Source organism: Phyllobates terribilis, unplaced genomic scaffold (assembly GCF_046119375.1).
Source record: "Phyllobates terribilis strain yellow unplaced genomic scaffold, ASM4611937v1 Scaffold_162__1_contigs__length_4246735, whole genome shotgun sequence".
NCBI lineage: Eukaryota > Metazoa > Chordata > Amphibia > Anura > Dendrobatidae > Phyllobates > Phyllobates terribilis.
Window position 1 is genome coordinate 1,638,931 of NW_027362922.1, and position 19,968 is coordinate 1,658,898.

Genomic DNA, 19,968 nt, shown 5'->3' on the forward strand with positions numbered 1-19,968 from the left:
CAAGGGTCTTGAGGGAAATTAGCTTGGTAGATGTGTGGCGGGCTCGATTCCCAAATGTTAAGCAGTATTCGTGTTACTCGCCATCCTATTCCTCTGTCCAGAATTGACCTGGCTCTGGGAAATAGTCATCTAGTCCCTCTAGTTACTAAAGTAGAATACTGCACGAGATTGTTATCTGATCATTCACCATTATTGGTTGTTTTGGGGGTCGATCCTGGCACCATAAACAGAAGGGCACTGTGGAGGTTTAACCCCTACTGGCTGGATGTATTTGGGGAACAGATGGACTTAGCAGGTAAATTGGATCGTTTCTTTAAAGACAACATAGGCTCTGCCCCTTTAAATACGGTATGGGAAGCCATGAAGGCATTTTTACGGGGGATCCTGATTAAGGAAATTTCCATGATCAAATCCAAAAACAGGGCCCGTCTTCAGGAGCTGCGGAGGGAAGTAGACATATTGGAACAGAGGTATGTTGGGTCCCCAAGCATAGAGAATAGGGAACACTGGACACGGGCACAGGCTACACTAAATGATCATATATTGAAACAAGCGGAGCATAAACGGTTCTTTCTTAAACAGCAATTTTATGTGGAGGGAGAGAGTACAGGGCACTTGCTGGCCACCATAGCCAAGGCCCAGACTGGGGCTCCTATGATTGCACCTATCAGGGATACTAAGGGTGTGGTAATTACTGATTCAATGGAAGTTTTACAGACAATTATACTCCTCCAAACTGACTAAGGCGCAAAGGGACATAGATCTCTATCTTCATGATATGCAAATACCATGTCTGACAGATGGCCAGAGAGAGCAACTAGATGCACCAATTACACTGGAGGAGATGCAGGAAGCTTTAAAAGATTTTCAAAATAACAAGGCCCCTGGTACTGATGGGATCCTCGCGGAAATTTATAAGGAAGCTGGGGGGGTTTTGCTTCCCAGGTTACTGGAAGGGCTTAAGGGGGCGAGGGAGGGGGGGGCTTTGCCGACTTCAATGAGGGAGGCTAGCATAGTTCTTTTGACAAAACCTGGAAAGGATGCATTAAACCCTGAATCATATAGGCCAATATCCTTACTCTCGGTAGATGTAAAAATTTTAGCTAAGGTCTTGGCTACCAGACTGGTGGCGGTTATCACACATTTGGTTGCAGAAGACCAGACTGGGTTTATACCGGCCAAGTCGACGGCAATTAATTCTTAATCTGCAAATGCAGTCACAAAATGCGGGTGGTAGGGCAGTGCTATCACTTGATGCCGCTAAGGCTTTTGATAGTGTCGAATGGGAGTATTTATGGGCTGTTTTGAGAAAGATGGGGTTTGGTACTGGATTTCGGGCCTGGCCGCGGCTTCTGTATAACAATCCGGTAGCTCAGATTCAAATTAATGGCAATCTTTCTGGTAGCATTGAAATGGGCAGAGGCACGCGTCAGGGCTGCCCGTTGTCTCCCTTACTGTTCGCCCTGGCTATGGAGCCGTTGGCTGTTAAGCTTCGTTCCAGCAGCGAAATACAGGGGTTCCGCTATAAAACACTGGAGGAGCGGGTAGCCCTATATGCCGACGACCTTCTGTTGTTTTTGGGCGACACGGAGCAATCTCTGACGACGGCTATGAATTTAATAAGGGAGTTTGGAGATCATTCTGGCCTACAGATTGATTGGGATAAATCAGTTCTTATGCCGGTGGATGGTTTGTCTCTGAATACTAGGGCAGGGAATACTTGATTGAAGATTGTGCGAGAATTTAAATATCTCGGAGTTAGAGTGACCACATCTATCGGAGATTACATTCCTTTAAACTTACTTGAACTGCTTACCAGATTTCAACAAAAGGCCAATACTTGGAGCAAACTCCCCCTATCAGTAGTAGGTCGAACTAACTTCATTAAAATGGTGTTAATGCCCCAATTATTATATATCCTTCATAATTCACCTGTCTGGGTCTCCATGAGAAAATTTTATAAATTTCAAGCACTATTTCGGGAATTGATCTGGAAAAAAGGGGTTGGATACACTTCAAAGGCCCAAAGATCAGGGGGGACTAGCCGCACCTAATGCATGGATATATTTTCTAGCCTCTCAGACTCAACAACTCTGGTTAATTCAGGGGAACCTAGATAAACTGATACTTCTACTCAAACACAATTTGCCAATTACCTCCTTTCTAGAAACGGGAATCTCGGGGTGGGATGCTAGGCGGCATCTTCCGACCCTAGCACTTATGGGGAAAACGTGGCAGAAAATCAAACTGTTGTTGGGAATAGAGGGTTTTACCCCGTTGTGGCATAATGCGGGCCTTCCAGAGATCCAGAAATTGAAAGGATTCGGAATATGGGAAAAATTGGGAATAACTAATGTGGCACAAATATTAGAGGGGGAAATATTTCAATCGTTCCATCAGCTGAAAGAAGAATACTGTATTCCACAAACTAGTTTCTACTTTTATCTCCAAATAAGGCATGCATGGTTTGTACAGCCGCGACATATGCAGAGTAAAATCCAACATCATCTACTGTTTAACACATTATTATGCCATAGAGGTGGGAAGGGATTGATTTCCAGAATCTACGGGATACTTATGCAGCAATTTCAGTGGGACAGACCCTTAAATGTTAAGGAGAGGTGGGAGCGTGACATTGGTACTATAACCTCGGAAGAATGGGAAGATGTGGTGGGGAGCGTTCCGATACTATCTACATGTGCGGCACATAGACTCTCACAGTTGTACTTATTGCATAGGGTATATAGAACTCCCAAATTTCTACAGCGCATTGGAGCAAGGAATGACAGTGTGTGTCCAAAATGTGGAGAGGAAGGAGCAGATCTTATGCATATGATGTGGACGTGTAGGAGGGTCGCGGTATTCTGGAATGTGTGTGTAGTACATTAATAATGTGTTTGAGTGTAATCTACCCTTATATCCTAAAGTGTGTGTTGGGCCATGTAGAAATAATAGGATGTGACGAGGATGAAATAATAGCCGTTAAGAGGACTCTATATCAGATCAGAAAGCTTATAGCTGCACATTGGTTGGATCCCTCTCAGGTTCCAGGAATTCTTGGATAGATTGCGTCTTTTATTAAGATTAGAAGAGGGAGTGTACAAAAAGCGGAAGGCTATACGGAAATTTGATCAAATCTGGGGTAGATGGAGCACGTTTCATGGTTATCATATTATGTCCATTTTAAATATCAGTTGAGTCTGAAATGTTGTGGTCTCTCAGGTTCTACTTAACTAATCACTGACTATTAGATATTATGCTCTGTATCCATGGATCAAATTATCAATGCTTTAACAGTTAGATAAGCTATATGATAATATGCCGTCTGTAATTAAATTTGTCTTTGCCATATGGTTTTTGGGGGTGTAATGGGCGGGGGGAGGGGGAACGGGTGGGTTTTGAAGGGCATTGCCAGTTGGGTGATGCCTCAATGTTTATGTGCAATGTTAAAAATGTCTTTTAATAAAAGGTATCTGATTTTTTTTTTAAAAAGGAAAGTCGCTTGTGAAAACCCACCAGGACAAAGTGCACGGTTCTGTATCATGTGGGAAAACATCAAGAAAAGCTCTAGGAAATATCAACAAGCAAGTAATGACCCAGAAGAACGGGCAGCCTCTGAAAGGAGACCGGAAAGTGCCAAAGCCTGCGCCAGCTGTTATACAGGTATAATGTATTACCGCAGCTCTGATCATACACCGCTCTTGTGTTCTGCCCTGTACTGATGTACAGACTTGTATCTACATAATCCTAAAATGCCACAGGAACATCTGCAAGAAGATCACATGGCATTTTCTACTATTACAAGTCCCATTATTATCTGTTGGATTAAAGTGGGCTAATATCTGGCTAATCTAGCTGTTTAACGTGTATGGGGGTCTCCTGGCTGCCCTAACAAATGTTCAGTTCAAATACCCGCTCCTTGTTCTCTAGGCACACATTGCTTAGAGGCAGCAGATTACCCTCCTCCCCACAGAACACACATGAGAGCTCATCTGTATGTTGGGAGAGATGGCTGCTAGCCAAACAGTGTATGGCCAGGCCACAACTATGCCACAAGGGCTTGGCTGACTCCTTTTCAGATCATATATGGAGAACCTAATGGTAAATACTGGATAAATGAAGCTTGTGACCTGGTTCCCGTTCCCCACTAGGTTTCTGACACTTCTGATAAGACAGACGAGCAGCAGTACCCCGACATTGAGAAGTTTGTTCCCTACAATCCTGCAGGTAACTCTTCCACACCTTGCTGTACCTATTGCCTGCCATTAGCCACTTGCCTTTACATTTAATTTTGAGCATCAGAATCAATTCTAATATTTGCACCTGAAGCTGGATGGGGTTAGTGAATTTGTCACCAGGATTTTGCTGCCCCATCTGAGAGCAGCATGATTTAGGGGCTGAGACCCTGATTACAGTGATGGATCACTTGGTGCAGTTCAGAGTAACTGTGTCTGCTGCAGATCTACAAATGCTCTGAATGCTGGGCTCTGTATAACCCCACCCACACCACTGATTGGTAGCTTTCTGCCTATGCACGGTGTATAGAGCTATCCATCAGTTGTGGGGACAGGGTTGGACTACATGGCAGCAGCTTTACTAGTCCTCTGGTGGCAGTCTCCTGCTGGTGGAGGATCACTTATCAAAACTACAGCAGTCAGCCCAGAAAGCAACACGTCTCTGGAATTGGGGATCTTTGTCCCCACGTTGTGCTGCTCTCAGATCAGGTGGCAATAAACCTGGTGACAGATTCCCTTTAAATGCAGTTTAGGGCCATCTCTGTTACACTCTTACTCTCTATTAGCTGCAATGTCCCATCTGCCTAATGCAGCCACAGATCTCATGGCTGCAGTATCCGGATCTTCAGAAACTCGCTGACATCGTGTCAGTTAATCCAATGAGTGTTTGCAGTGACAGCAATGTCTGTTAGCTGGGCTTCTGCTGCTGCTCAGTTGTGGAGGAGAGCAGACAGATGTCAGTGTGGTGTTCGGAGGCTCCTGGGGCCCCTGCACGTGACATCAGGAGTGCCAGAGATCCAGAGTGTGGTCTTGGGCTCCACTATACAGGTGGGACTCTGCAGCTATTTGGGGGTGGGGAGAGGAGGGCACAACACTGACGTGTGCAGTGAAGGTGGTTCAAGTTCATTGATGCTAGATGACCCATTTTGGTGGATTGAGCCCAAAGGTAAACTAGGAATGCCAAAGAACCAATCAAGAACAACCGAACAAAATAGTCAAATTCTGCATAAATAGGAAATCTACTTAACCGTGTATTCATTAAAGGTTTTTTAGTGTGACACCATAGAGACAGGCGCTCACACCAGTGTACATACAATAGTTAAAATACAAAAATATAGACTAGATCTCACAGACACAGGGCAAAGTGTGTGGTATGGAATCCAATATATAATGTATCAGAGCAAAGATTATAGATCTAACCATGCAATAGCTCTGTCCAAGAGTAATTGAATAAATCTAAAGGTGCTTAGTGCATAATCCAAATAGGGATTCCCAACACAGGAAGTATGTAAAGGTGCTTAGTGCATATCAAGGTCGGTAGTAAATAAAGCATTAGTACCTGTGTGGTCCACAGACTTGTGTGGCGCCCACCCAAGTGTTGGGAATCCCTATTCAGATTATGCACAAGCACTCTTATCTTGTCATATAGTAGATTTATTCAATTACTCTTGGACAGAGCTATTGCATGGTTAGATCTATAATCTTTGCTCAGATACATTATATATTGGATTCCATACCACACACTTTGCCCTGTGTCTGTGAGATCTATTCTATATTTTTGTATTTTAACTATTGTATGTACATTGGTGTGAGCGCCGGTCTCTAGTGTCACTCTCTTACCTAACCGTGTATTCATTAAAGGTTTTTTCCTATTTATGCATACATTTTCTATATTCGGTTCTTGATTGGTTCTTTGTAATTTCTTCCAAACTGTCCTGTCCACATGTCTGGTGAATGTGTGAATTTCTAACTAGCACACATGTTGGTGTAGTATTTACAGAGATTTTAGTGCCGTATCTTACTACAATCTAGGAATGCCTCCTAATCTTAAGCACCACATTAAAGCCCTTTTAAACCATAAGATATGAGTGGACTTGCAGCAAGATTGCTGGGTATCTTTGAGCAGCCAGTTGCTTATTCCTTTTCCAAAGATCAACCTATGCTAAAACTATATTATATATTTTTTTGCCTTGTAGATTTTGAGACCTTTGATGTCCCAGAAGAACATAAACTGAGTCACCTCTCCCTGGCTGGTGTCGGTCTTATAGCTAATGTGAATGATGCTAAAAGGTTTGCGTCTCTACTAAGCCTAGAGCCGGCCCTCATGGACATCCCTGCACTTAGTTGGGCGTCAGGTAGGTGATTATAATTGAAATGGCAGATAAGATGGTGAAAGCCAGCCTTACTCTGCAGAGATCACTACACATCATGGTACTGTCATCAATACGGGTGACTGCAGTTCTGACACCTTCATACCAAGCACTGTAAAAGCCTAAAACCATTTGGTGAAAACAGTGACTGCCAGCAGTTAGATATGACGCCAGAATTATGGTGCAAATACTTTAATAACACCAGTCTGGATAAATCAGAGCCCCGCTGTCTTGCCATGCAGGGTTTACAGCTCGCTCCCTTTCCCCTGCACTGTCACTGCTGCAGCCTATAACTAGCAGCAGGGGAAGGAGTACAGCTGATGGGGTTAAAATTGTCACCAGGTAATTGCCCCTACATTGTGCTGCACTCAGATGGGGTAGCAGAGACCCTGATTCCTGTGGTCATAAAAATGACAGTAAGCGACATCACTTTTCTCTGTCTAGCAGTTCTCTGAATGCTGAGCTCTGTGTAACCCCACCATTAATTGTACCCATGGTCAAAGCTGCTAATCAGTGATGAGGATGAGCTCTGTAGGACTACATGGCAGCAGGTTTACTAGTCCTCTAGTGGTGGTCTCCTACTGATAATTATTGATATTTATCAGCACTACACTAAGCAGTCCGATAAGTGTCACATCGCTGGAATCGGTCGCTCAGATTAGGTCCCAAAATCCTGATGGCAGATTCCATTTAAGTAGTAATCTCGGCCATGTTGGTAACAGGCTACAATCCTCATCCATGTCTAGACTGGTGGGCTGGGTTTTGAGTGACTTGACCATTAGCTTCCTTGTTCTCCTCACTCTCCCCATATAACTGTTATCCAGTGTCACTAGCCTCATTCCCTACAGCAGGGGTCCGCATTCTGGGGCTCAGACCCCCCGTGTGCCTTACAGCTGGGTGCATTTACATCAGGTCTAGCGAACAGCCATAAAGAGCAGGTCTCCAGATGGTGACTTGTGAAGAACCCTGCAAAGAACAGCAGATCTGGATGTGTAGATGGGTGGGAAGCTTGAGAGAAAATGATACTGCCGGTTAGAGGGCGCTTGAAGCTAGAGGTGATGGGAGAATACCTGATGGGGTCACATCCAGGGGTACTCATTAAGTATACCTCCTATAACGGTGGGGGCACCGGATCTTTAACTGCCGTTATATGCTTAATGTGGGTCATTGGACACCACTGAATTGCTATATAGCAGGTCAAATAGGTTTTCTACACTAGTCAAAATAACTTTGTATTCCAGATGCTGCTGACAGTCTTCCATCTTTCCTTGCCATGCTGGAAGAGATCGCTGTGGAGATGCCCCTGACTGACTGAACAGATTAAACAGTGAAACGTCACTTATTTATTTGTCCTCCATTTTGTTAGTGCGCTTATTCTTAAATAATAAAAAAAAATGTTTTAATGAATGTATTGCTTGTTACATATATTGAAGGATGGCATTACAGTTGGGAATTTCTACTCTACTTCTGCTAAAGTGTAAATTCACCATGTGTTGGAGGAATGTAGCTTTTCCGGAGCCGTGTATACAGTGCTGGCCAAAAGTATTGGCACCCCTGCAATTCTGTCAGATAATACTCAGTTTCTTCCTGAAAATGATTGCAATCACAAATTCTTTGGTCTTATTATCTTCATTTAATTTGTCTTCAATGAAAAAAACACAAAAAGAATTGTCCTAAAGCCAAATTGGATATAATTCCACACCAAACCTAAAAAAGGGGGTGGACAAAAGTATTGGCACCCTTTGAAAAATCATGTGATGCTTCTCTAATTCGTGTAATTAACAGCACCTGTAACTTACCTGTGGCACCTAACAGGTGTTGTCAATAACTAAATCACACTTGCAGCCAGTTAACATGGATTAAAGTTGACTCAACCTCTGTCCTGTGTCCTTGTGTGTACCACATTGAGCATGGAGAAAAGAAAGAAGACCAAAGAACTGTCTGAGGACTTGAGAAACCAAATTGTGAGGAAGCATGAGCAATCTCAAGGCTACAAGTCCATCTCCAAAGACCTGAATGTTCCTGTGTCTTCCGTGCGCAGTGTCATCAAGAAGTTTAAAGCCCATGGCACTGTGGCTAACCTCCCTAGATGTGGACGGAAAAGAAAAATTGACGAGAGATTTCAACGCAAGATTGTGCGGATGATGGATAAAGAACCTCGACTAACATCCAAACAAGTTCAAGCTGCCCTGCAGTCCGAGGGTACAACAGTGTCAACCCGTACTATCCATCGACGTCTGAATGAAAAGGACTGTATGGTAGGATAACCAGGAAGACCCCACTTCTTACCTCGAGACATAAAAAAGCCAGGCTGGAGTTTGCCAAAACTTACCTGAGAAAGCCTAAAACGTTTTGGAAGAATGTTCTCTGGTCAGATGAGACAAAAGTAGAGCTTTTGGGAAAAAGCATCAACATAGAGTGTACAGGAAAAAAAAGAGGCATTCAAAGAAAAGAACACGGTCCCTGCAGTCAAACATGGCGGAGGTTCCCTGATGTTTTGGGGTTGCTTTGCTGCTTCTGGCACTGGACTGCTTGACCGTGTGCATGGCATTATGAAGTCTGAAGACTACCAACAAATTTTGCAGCATTATGTAGGGCCCAGTGTGAGAAAGCTGGGTCTCCATCAGAGGTCATGGGTCTTCCAGCAGGACAATGACCCAAAACACACTTCCAAAAGCACTATAAAATGGTTTGAGAGAAAGCACTGGAGACTTCTAAGGTGGCCAGCAATGAGTCCAGACCTAAATCCCATAGAACACCTGTGGAGAGATCTCAAAATGGCAGTTTGGAGAAGGCACCCTTCAAATATCAGGGACCTGGAGCAGTTTGCCAAAGAAGAATGGTCTACAATTCCAGCAGAGCATTGTAAGAAACTCATTGATGGTTACCGGAAGCGGTTGTTCACAGTTATTTTGGCTAAAGGTTGTGCAACCAAGTATTAGGCGGAGGGTGCCAATACTTTTGTCCGGCCCATTGTTGGAGTTTTGTGTGAAATGATCAATGATTTGATTTTTGCTTCATTCTCTTTTGCGTTTTTTCCTTGCAAGCAAATTAAATGAAGATAATAAGACCAAAGAATTTGTGATTGCAATCATTTTCAGGAAGAAACTGAGTATTATCTGACAGAATTGCAGGGGTGCCAATACTTTTGGCCAGCACTGTATATCTCTAATTTAGAACGATGACTGCACTTCACTACAAGCTAATTGTGCTTGAGCATTGTTAAAGGTGATCTCTGAGAAATGTAGATGAATACACATTTAACACCTTCCTCTCTTGCAGTATATTTTAATCACAGGTAAAGTTCCCTGCCTTTAACCCCTTTCTGACATGGTAATACATTCCTGTGCCCTTGGCTTTATTGACCAGGGAGGTATTACGACATGGCGATCGCACACAGGTTGTGCGGGTGTGATAGCCGCCAGGTGTCAGCTGATTCTGACAGCTGGCACTCTGTGCCAGGAGCAGTGCCTGCACCGCTCTCCGCACTTTAACCCCCTAAATGCTGTGAAGACCTTGAGTCTTCCATGGGCATAACACTATTCAGACAACGCAGGGTGAGGGTAAAACAGTGTGGCAATACTTTATTGAACCACCAAACATATAGAACAGTCCCAGCAAACACCCAAGATGCCACAACATTGCACAGTCTCACCCGGCCGCTGGCCCGCCCAGAATAGATCAGCTGCAACTTCGGGACTTCCAGGGCCAGCTACCTCACTAGTGGCTCCCCACTTTTGGCGGGCTGCCACAGAGAGGAGGTAGCAGCAAGCTTAGGAAGCTGACAGTCCACCGAGGTACAGGGCAGGAGACCCGATGGTCCCACCTGGGCTTCTCCAAGAGCTTCAATGGGGTCAGATGACCGGCTGGTCCCAATCTGGCTTCTCCGAACGTCTCCATGGGTTCCAGGTGACCAGAGGGTCCCACCTGGCAACTCCAAACAACATATCCATGGGGCTAGATGACTTCATCGTCCCAACCTGGTTCCCCCAAATGTATCCATGGGTTCTCTGATGGTCAATGGAGCAGATCTATATCCTTCCAGTCATGGTCGTATACCCTTAGGCCGGAATCATGTAGAATGCAAATCTGGATTGAGCCATGCTATCCATCTGCTGTCCTGAAGAATGTCTATCTGATTCTCCATGATTCCCTTTTCAGCAGGATAGAAAACCCCTTTTTATATTTATATATGTGGCTAAGGTCATCAGTCACGTGGGGAGGGGGGGTACAGTGCTCAGGTCTCATTGTTTGAGCTAAATCCCCTGCTCTTGTAAATAAACTAGCTGACTTTAGTACAATTGATAATCAGCATATTAACAAACATTGTTTCCAAACCAAGAGTAGTCAATATTGTCAACACAACGATAATAGTGTATTTCTCTTGGCTTAACAAATTTAGAAGTCTGGCTAATTAAGATTAGAAGCTGTGTGGTCACAAAAGCGATAAAAAGTCATGTGCCCAATAATGGTACCAATAAAAATGTCAACTTGTCCAGCAAAAAAACAAGTCCTTACATGACTGTCAGCCAAAATATGGAAAAAAGTTATAGCTCTCAAAATATGGCGATGCAAAAACTAGTCTCTGCAGAAAAAAAAAGCCTCCCAAAGATCGCAGTATAGCTGGGCTCACATTTATCCTGCTCTGAACGCTTATGCCGGGGTATCCGTGTAAATCTCTGAAATACGTGCTTCAGATGGAACCCTCGGCGGAAGATTCCCTGTAAGGAGGCAAATGGAGACGCCCTCTGGCCTGTGATCCCACGGTGTCCGTCTTTTCATTAGGCACGCATAAAAGTGCCTTCGGCCACAGTTTTGTGAACCTCCTTTATTTAAAAAAAAGAAAAAAGGACACCACTAAACAGAGGCCAGACGGAGTCCAGACTAACCCTGCTGCCTCATTAGAGTGAATGGATCCCTGGAGTTAGGGTTGTATTAGGACTTTAAAAAAAAAAGTCTCCGCCCCGCATGTTTTGCGTCTGTTATACAGCCAAAAAAAAAAAAAAAACACGGGGGATTGCCTGCCATACACGAGCAATCCCCCACACTTTTCTTTTTGGGGGGTGTCTAACAGTGAAAATGCGTGGATTCGAGCATCTCACTCGAGCACCCGCTATACTTGGTGCATATCCGAGTACCCGATGCAAACTCAAGTAACGAGCACTTGCGCGCAAAACTAATGACAACTTATTCAACATGATGACCTAATGTTATTGTCAGAAAAATATTAGTATCAGGAAAATGTTCTTCCATATCTGCCTGACATAGATGTTCACCCCCCTCCCTTATTCCCCTTCTGCTCAGCACAAAAGCCCCAATTAGCACACGCCTGAGAAATAGCTAATGCAAACGATGCCAGGCAAGGAGTGTTATAACTTTGTTAGGAAGCAAGCATCTTGTCTATGAAAGACGCAGGAGGTAATTAAAACACAGACCTGAGATAGATTGACACCTTCTCCCAGGCCAGAGTTTGGAGGAAAGAGGAAATGGTTCGTTAAGTTCAAAGGCACTCACAAACAATTCCCGGCCACCAGCCATAGCCAGATAGACTCCGATATGAAATATTATGAGTTCCATACGTCCGACAGTAACGAGACCCATATGTGTAGTGACCAAATCAGCCCAGGAATGTATAGGTAGTTTTCCAGGGCTGTAACCAAAATCAGGGAGCTGTAGCGCAAAAACACCAGAATAGCAGACTGCAGCTATGTGATGTGTGATATCTAAATAAAGATAAAATCATAAGGGAAAAAATGGCGTAGTTTGCAAGCTTCTGCGATCAACGAGCGATGAGTTATCACAGAAGTTAGCGTTTTTAATAAAAATGTACAGGCTGGAGACTGGCCCACATGATGTCACCACAAGGAGCGTGTGGGCAGATCTCCCCTTAGGTATAAGACAATCCATGGAGAAGACAGTAGCACTCATTGCCAGGGGCGGAATAAGAATTATTTTCAATAACAGCATAATCTAACTGGAGAGCCCCTCCTCCACCTATATTGAATCGTCTCAGCGATCGTATAGTGTAAGTTTTCTTCTTTCCTCCTGTTTATTTTATGTAACTGCATATGTATTTTAATGTCCCCTTTGTAACATCCTTGTATATATTTTTCCTAAACACTGCCTCCCTTTTGGATTAAATATAAAATTTAATAGTCCTGTTCCTTTTGTTCTGTAATAGTTCCCTTCCCCGAAGCCATATACGCTACCAAAATGTAGGCGTCCGGACTGTATGATATTTCAAACTCGGCCGGTGGTGGCAGAGAGAATTAATAATTGGGCTATCTTGAAGCTGACAATGACCGTACGGAGGGCGTTAAACACGAATTCAAGGCTGTGGAACCCAGGGTGTTGCGTCATACACTCACTGGTTGCTTACCGATACCAACGTAAAGAGTAGTCTGGATCGCGTGCTCACGACTCCGAACAAAATACGCACAGCATGACGGCACGGTGAGATATTGCGTGATCTCCCCGGTGTCGTCCCTCTGTGTGTGTTGGAATTCCTGACAGTTATCAAATTCTGTGTCGTACCTCTGGGTTCAAAATGTTCACTGTACCCCTTGATAAAATCCTTGAGGGGTGTAGTTTCCAAAATGGTGTCACTGGTGGGCGGTTTCCACTGTTTGGGAAGCCTCTGATGCACCTAAATGCGACACAGCGTCCACTAATTATTCAACCAAATTTTACATTCAAAAAGTCAAATAGCGCTCCTTCCCTTCTGTGCCCAAGCAGTAGTTTTCCCCCACATATGGGGTATCGGCGTGCTCAGGAGAAATTGCACAACAAATTTTGGGGTCTAATTTTTTTCCTGTTATCCTTGCGAAAAAAAAAAAAAAATTAAAAATGTGTACAATTTTTGTGAAAAAAAGTTAAATGTTAATTGTTCCATATTCCAAAAATTCCTATGAAGCACCTGAAGGGTTAATAAACTTCTTGAATGTGGTGTTAAGCACCTTGAGGGGTGCATTTTTTAGAATGGTGTCACTTTTGGGCATTTTCTGTCATAAAGGCCTCTTAAAGTCACTTCAAATGTGATGTGGTCTCGAAAAAAAAAAAAAAATGGTTTTGTAAATTTTGTTGGAAAAATGAGAAATCGCTGGTCACCTTTTAACCCTTATAACTTCCTAACCAGCACAATTTCGGAACCAAAATATTTTTGATGTAAAGTAGACATGTGAGAAATGTTATTTATTAACTACTTTTGTGTGACATATCTCTCTGATTTAAGGACATGAAAATTCAAAGTTTGAAAATTGCAAAATTTTCGCCAAATTTCTGATTTTTTTTTCTCTTTTTTTCACAAAAAAAGCCAGTCATATCAAATTTTACCAGTATCATGAAGTACGAGATGTCACGAAAAAACAATTTCAATAATTGGGATCCGTTGAAGCGTTCCAGAGGTATTACCTTAAAGTGGCCTGGTCATTAATGTGCAAACAACCTTGGGGGTAAAGGTGTTAATGTGGACTTGCACACCGAGCCCACACCTTTCCTTGCACATGATGGCTGATCTAATCAGTCATCATGTGCCTTAACAGCCATGAGTGGAGCAGTTTATCCACTTGCAGCTATTACCTGGTTAAATGTCTGTCAATCACTGATGGCAGGATTTAACACGTGCTGGCAGAAATTGCATCATTGGTCTCCCTGTCACGTGATTATGGGGTGCTGATGGTTTGTTATGACAACTGAGGGTCTGCAAACCCCCGCCCCCCCCTCCATGCCAGTCATTACAATCCTCCTGTGAACACCAGCCCGTAGCCGGCGTACAGTATATAGCAGATCGTGACTTCTGCTATACATGGCACAGGCGATCAGACGATCCCAGCTTCAAGTCCCCTAAGGGGACTATTAAGTCGATGTGTTCTATTTTTCATACTTTTTAAAACCTACGTTTAAACCCTCTTCCTTTTGCTCCATTAAAAACCATTTGAAAAAGTGCACATTTGGTATCAGCGTTCAGAAATGTCCTATTTATCTAAATATAAAAACAAGTAATCTGAGGGAAAAACTAACAAACCCTATACATGTTTGGTATCTGTGTACTCATACTGACCTGGAGAATAATATAACAAGGTCAGTTTTACCATATAGTGAACATGGGGTAAAAAAAAGCCCTCATATGACTATGGGGACAGAAAAATTAAAGGGTTATGGCTCTTGTAATAAGGGGAGGGAAAAACAAAAGCAGAAAATCACAAGGTCATGAAGGGGTTACATAGTAAACACTTTTCTAAATACCTTTTTGCTTGGTCTACTGCACTCAGGATTCCAGGATGGCGGCTGCCATCAATTACAACCTGTCCTAGATCTGAGGACACGCGCTCTGAGTAGGAAAGGCTGTCAGGCACAAGACCAAGGGCAGAGCAGCGGCATTATGATCGCACATGCCCCCGTTCAGTCAGCCTGACCGTTTTACTGTGTCGGTCCTACTTCGTGTCCTGGCAGTTGCCATGTTTAAAATCCTGAGTGTGCAGTAGATAAAGCAAACCTCTGCTAAATGAAGGTATTCAGAAATAGGAATAGTTTGTAAATGTTTTATTACATTTCTTGGAGAACCCTTTTAAGCTTTTCACACACAATCTTGCAGACTAGTCCTGCAAACAGGCTGCCAAGCAAGGAGCAAAACGCTCAATGGGGTGAAATGATCTGAGCAGCACAAAAGTCATTTTCAGCAGTGCGTCATCCTGTGTAATCAGTAAGTATCCCAACACAAATGATGCCGTCCACTATAATACGCCCTTCCGAATAGATCTACCCGAAAGAAAGAAAGGGGAGCAGAGAGATGCGTCTAAGGATTAATCCAAATAAAATCAGATTCTTTATTGAAACATTAGCAATATAAAATTGATATAAAGGAGAAGTGACAGAGTGCCACACCACCACAGGTATACAGGTTCCCACAAGCAGCAAACAATAATTATAGGACAGCGATCCAATGGTAGAACAGCCCCAAATTCATGCACTCCTCACTCAGTAATCAGGGCATAAACCGCTCCAACAAATAGAGAAAATACAGAGGTATAAAAGGCAGGCCAATCAGTATCAGACGGTATGAACTATGCTTCAAGTTAGAAAAAGGTAATTTTTATATATAGACCATCAGATATACGATTAGACCTATCACCTAAATGTAAACATATATAACCTGATGAAACGGCTATAGTATCAAGAGGGACAAAAGGAATGATTTCATAAATCCAGTAAAGATGACAAGTAATTCTCAGGGGAAACAAAATACATACATAGTGTGTAATCATATACAACCTGGTGGCGGGATGTAGGTACCCCCTGAGGAAGCCGACGCAAAACGCGCGTTGGGGTAACGTACATCCCACCACCAGGTTGCACAATAATTCTGCTATGTTTAACTGTTCAAGCAAAGTGGATGTGATTTCATGAGACGTGCGCCCGCTATTAGAATTCAACAAATAGTATTTTATGTTATTTATAAGTTAGTATTTATCTATATTCCTGTCTCTTCACCTGTTTTTGCAAGTGTTCTTCCTTTCCCTTTTCTTTCTTTGCTTTTCCCATACCTTTTCTTCCCCTCCTACCTTTTTAAATGTTTTATATATAAGGTATCTTATATGTATATCGTAACTCCTTTCTCTTGCTTATCTTGTCCATACCAATCTTTTCCATTTTCCCTCTATCCCTTTAATTTTTTCTTTTTCCTTAATTTTCTTTAATAAACTATATTTTTCCTTCCCCCTTCTCATCCTTAACCCTTTATTTTGCCTATATCTTTCATCCCTTTAAATTTTGCTTTTATTTTGTTCTTGTTTGCTTCTATATAACTGTGTATTTATAATATGTATCCCCTCCTTTTTCTTTACCCCATTTATGTAAAAAATCCTTAATAAAAACTACTTTACCAAAAAAGGCGCTCACTGTGCACCCAAGGACGCTGCTGCGGTTTTGGTGCTTTTTTTTCTCTAGATGCTTCTATGTGAAGCCTAAAAAAAAAGGCAGATACTATATTAAGTGCAGAATCAGTTTTTCTATACTATTAAAAGCACATTAAAAAAAGCGGCTTCACACCTGCACCAAAAATGCATCAAATAAGGGGGAGAAGATTGTTATTGCGTAGTTTGGTGCGGACATCTGCTGAAAACAAAAAACACAGTATTTCTGCAACGTGTGAACTCGCCCTTACAGAAACAAAAATTTTCATATGTCATGTAGTGAAGCTACATAAAGATGAGAAAGTTCTGGCGGCTCCGACTGTGAATGAAGGAACAAAAAATAATTCACAGGTCCCAACTAGAGAGGAGCAGGACGCACAGATGACGTTGCGCTGCCCCGGGTGATCAAAAGCCGCCGGGGACACCGGAAGATAAGAGACTCGCGGCCTCCTGTCCAGCCGCCCAGTACCACTCATCTGGACGCTGGACCAGAGACCCGTGAATTGATCCGCTCATCTCTAGTCCCAACCATCCCGGACACAGCAGCCAGTCCCAGATTTGGGTCTTCGCCCTGCAGTCTCAAGCGTCTGCTGAGTCCCTCACTGCCAGAGCCCCTCTGACAACTCTTCCTGCCGGGGGATAAAGATAATGGTAAATGGCTGTGGATTGGGGTGTGGCCAGTGGCCAAAAATTGCCGTGGCGTGCCACATGATGTGTCCCTCTTTCGGTTATTCAAAAGTTGGGAGGTATGGTAACGTCATCTCTTAACCATCTAACATAATGTAAGTGTTGTATCTAATCTACGGTGGTGTACCGACTATTATAACAATGTAGCAAACCCTATTCCTAGTGTCAGAAAACCTGGATAACGTGTTACTTATTCAGTGTAACAGGCTCTAAGTGAAGATGGTCTTTAATGTGCCTTTTTGGCTTGCACCACCCATGGTATCACCACTGTGTGTGTAATGTATACTTCGCAGATACAGAGGATTATAATGTAAAAGTCAGTTTATTTGAGATAAACTTGAGTCAAACTGGCGTTCAGCAGATTAATCTGAATAATCTGTAATTGTTTTTGCTATGTATACCCCTTTCACATCATGGAATAAATGGCGCTATAATAAATAAGACTAATTAATGTGCTGTAATATATTTCTGGGATAGTTTCACAGAAACCAGCCTGAGGGGTCTGGTGGCTTTTGGGCAGCTGATCTGCTCTCAGGATGTCCCCAGGGCAGGCTGTGGAGTCTACGGAAGCTGCAGCAACAAGCGGCTGACCAGAGGTTCCTTTTGAAATAACATGAAGGGGATGATTAATGGAAATCAATGAGTCTACAGTCATATTCTGTTCCTCTAAGATCTAGATATTAACATGTAGTTTAATAGTAGGTGGCATTGTGGAGAAATCCAGGTCTTTGTACCGCTGCCTGCAGGTAGTAATGGTTTAAGGGGCTGGAGCCATTGCCAGTTGATGAGAGAATCCTAGGAAATTCTGTAGTCACCGTGCCTTCATGGCACTGCACCAGAGCACAGCTTGGCATACTAAGTGGTGACGAGCCGCCTGAGGCCTGTGCCTAGTTTCCTTTGGTGGCCCCTGTAATATCAGCACTTAGTATCTGATTCATCAGGACTTAAGCCTGGTTTAGAAGTTATTCCAAAATGTTGCAACACTTGGAATTTCCTTGCTAATTCTGGCCAGATATGCCAAAGTGAGCAGAGGAAGGGCGGGACGGGGCATGTGGAAGCCCACGCGACAGATTCTTTAAAAATTCACTTTTGTGGCATAACCTTACACCAGAAATGTCCTCCAGCCCCGCACACCAGTAAGATGTTCCATCATTATGTGGCATGCATCTCTTAACGAATTAGGTGCATTTACTCCTGCTCACCCATCATTAAGACTTGTGAACACAACGCCAGGCTTAATGAATGGGGCCCTTAATGTACTGGGGGTGGGGGGTTAATGGGAAGAATACTGTTAGAGTAGAATGGAGCAGCACTGGAACAAGAAAAATGTGCATTATTATCTTGTAAAATGTTTCCTTTTATTGGACATCATAGGATCGATGGCTGGTATAATGGGGCATTATGACTTAAGGCAATGTGGCTGCAATGAAACAATATGGCTGTGGGCACTATAAGCGTTATTTTGAGGCACTATTAGGTCTATTCTTCAAACAGTTTCTAGAGTAAAAATACTTGAACTGTCATAAGATTTTTGTGCACTTTTGATGTTATTGTGCCAGTCCAGCCCAGCCCAGCTTCGCCAACTTATTGATATGTATGGGAAATAACGACCGTGACATACAGTTGCACCAAATTCATTCACCCCTGAGCCTGTTTTCACCTTGCTGACCAGTGTCACTTTATGTTTTAATAATTCTGGAACTCTTCAACCAATCCCAGTTATTCTGAGATTGTTTCTCCGTGACACATTATAATTTATGTTAGTCATAAATTTAGGTCCAAAGTTTTTTTTGCATTTATTAGTGAAAATATCGGAATTTTGTCGAAAATTTTGAAAATTTTGCAATTTTCACCCTTTCAATTTTTATATCCTTAAAGCAGTTAGTCATGCTGTACAAAATAATTTCTAAATAACATTTCCCATGTATCTACTTTACATCTGCATCATGTTTTATTTTTTTTTTTTAAGAAGTTAGAAGGGTTAAAAGTTTATCAGCAATTTCTAATTTTTCCAACAAAATTTACAAAACTTTTTTTTAGGGACCACATCAGGTTTGATGTGACCTTAAAGGGCCTCTAACACAGAAAATGCCCAAAAGTGACATCTTTTTAAAAAATGCATCACTCAAAGCGCTCAAAACCACATTCAAGAAGTTTATTAACCCTTCAGATGCTTCAGAGGAATTGAAGAAACGTGGAAGTAAAAAATGAACATTTTAATTTTTCCCACAAAAAATGTTCATTTATCCCCAAATTTTACATTTTTACAAGGGTAATAGGAGAAAATAAACCGTTCATTTTTTCTGTAATTTCTCATGAGTACGCCGACAACCCATATGTGGTGGACAACTACTGTTTGGGTGCATTGCAGTGCTCGGAAAAGAAGGCGCGCCATTTGACTTTTGTAGTGCAAAATTGGCTGGAATAGATAGTTCACACCATGTCGCGAGTGCAGAGCCCCTGATGTGTCTAAACAGTCGAAACCCCCCCACAAGTGACCCTATTTTGGAAACTACACCCCTCAAAGAATTTATCTAGAGGTGTGGTGAGCAGCTTGAACCCACAGGTACTTCCAGGTACTTCACAGAATTTTATAATGATCCGTGTAAATGAAAAATTACATTTTTCCAACAAACATGTTCCTTATGCCCCAAATTTTTCATTTTCACAAGATTAACAAGAGAAAATGGACCATACAATTTGTTGTGCAATTTTTCCTGAGTACCCCATGTGTGGTGGAAAAATACTGTTTGCGTGCATGGCAGAGCTTGGAAGGGAAGGAGCGCCAATTCAATTTTGGCTGGAACAGATTGCGGATGCCATGTCACATTTAAAAGCCACTGACATGCCAAAACAGCAGAAACCCCATTTTGGAAACTATACCTTTTGAGGAATTCATCTAGTGGTCTCGTGTGCATTTTTAACCCTCGAGCCTCAGAATTGTATAACTTTGGGCTGAGTCAATGGAAAATTACCATTTTTTCC

General features: G+C 42.6%; 1 protein-coding gene across 1 annotated transcript; it reads left to right on the forward strand.

Annotated features, from left to right (window-relative positions):
• The first annotated feature begins 1,313 nt into the window (after positions 1-1,313).
• On the forward strand, positions 1,314-7,700 carry LOC141207885 (securin-like). Its single transcript, XM_073664450.1, has 5 exons — positions 1,314-1,323; positions 3,494-3,663; positions 4,152-4,227; positions 6,212-6,370; positions 7,627-7,700. Exons 1-5 carry the CDS (start codon positions 1,314-1,316, stop codon positions 7,698-7,700), a joined length of 489 nt encoding a protein of 162 aa, XP_073520551.1.
• The last annotated feature ends 12,268 nt before the right edge of the window (positions 7,701-19,968 follow it).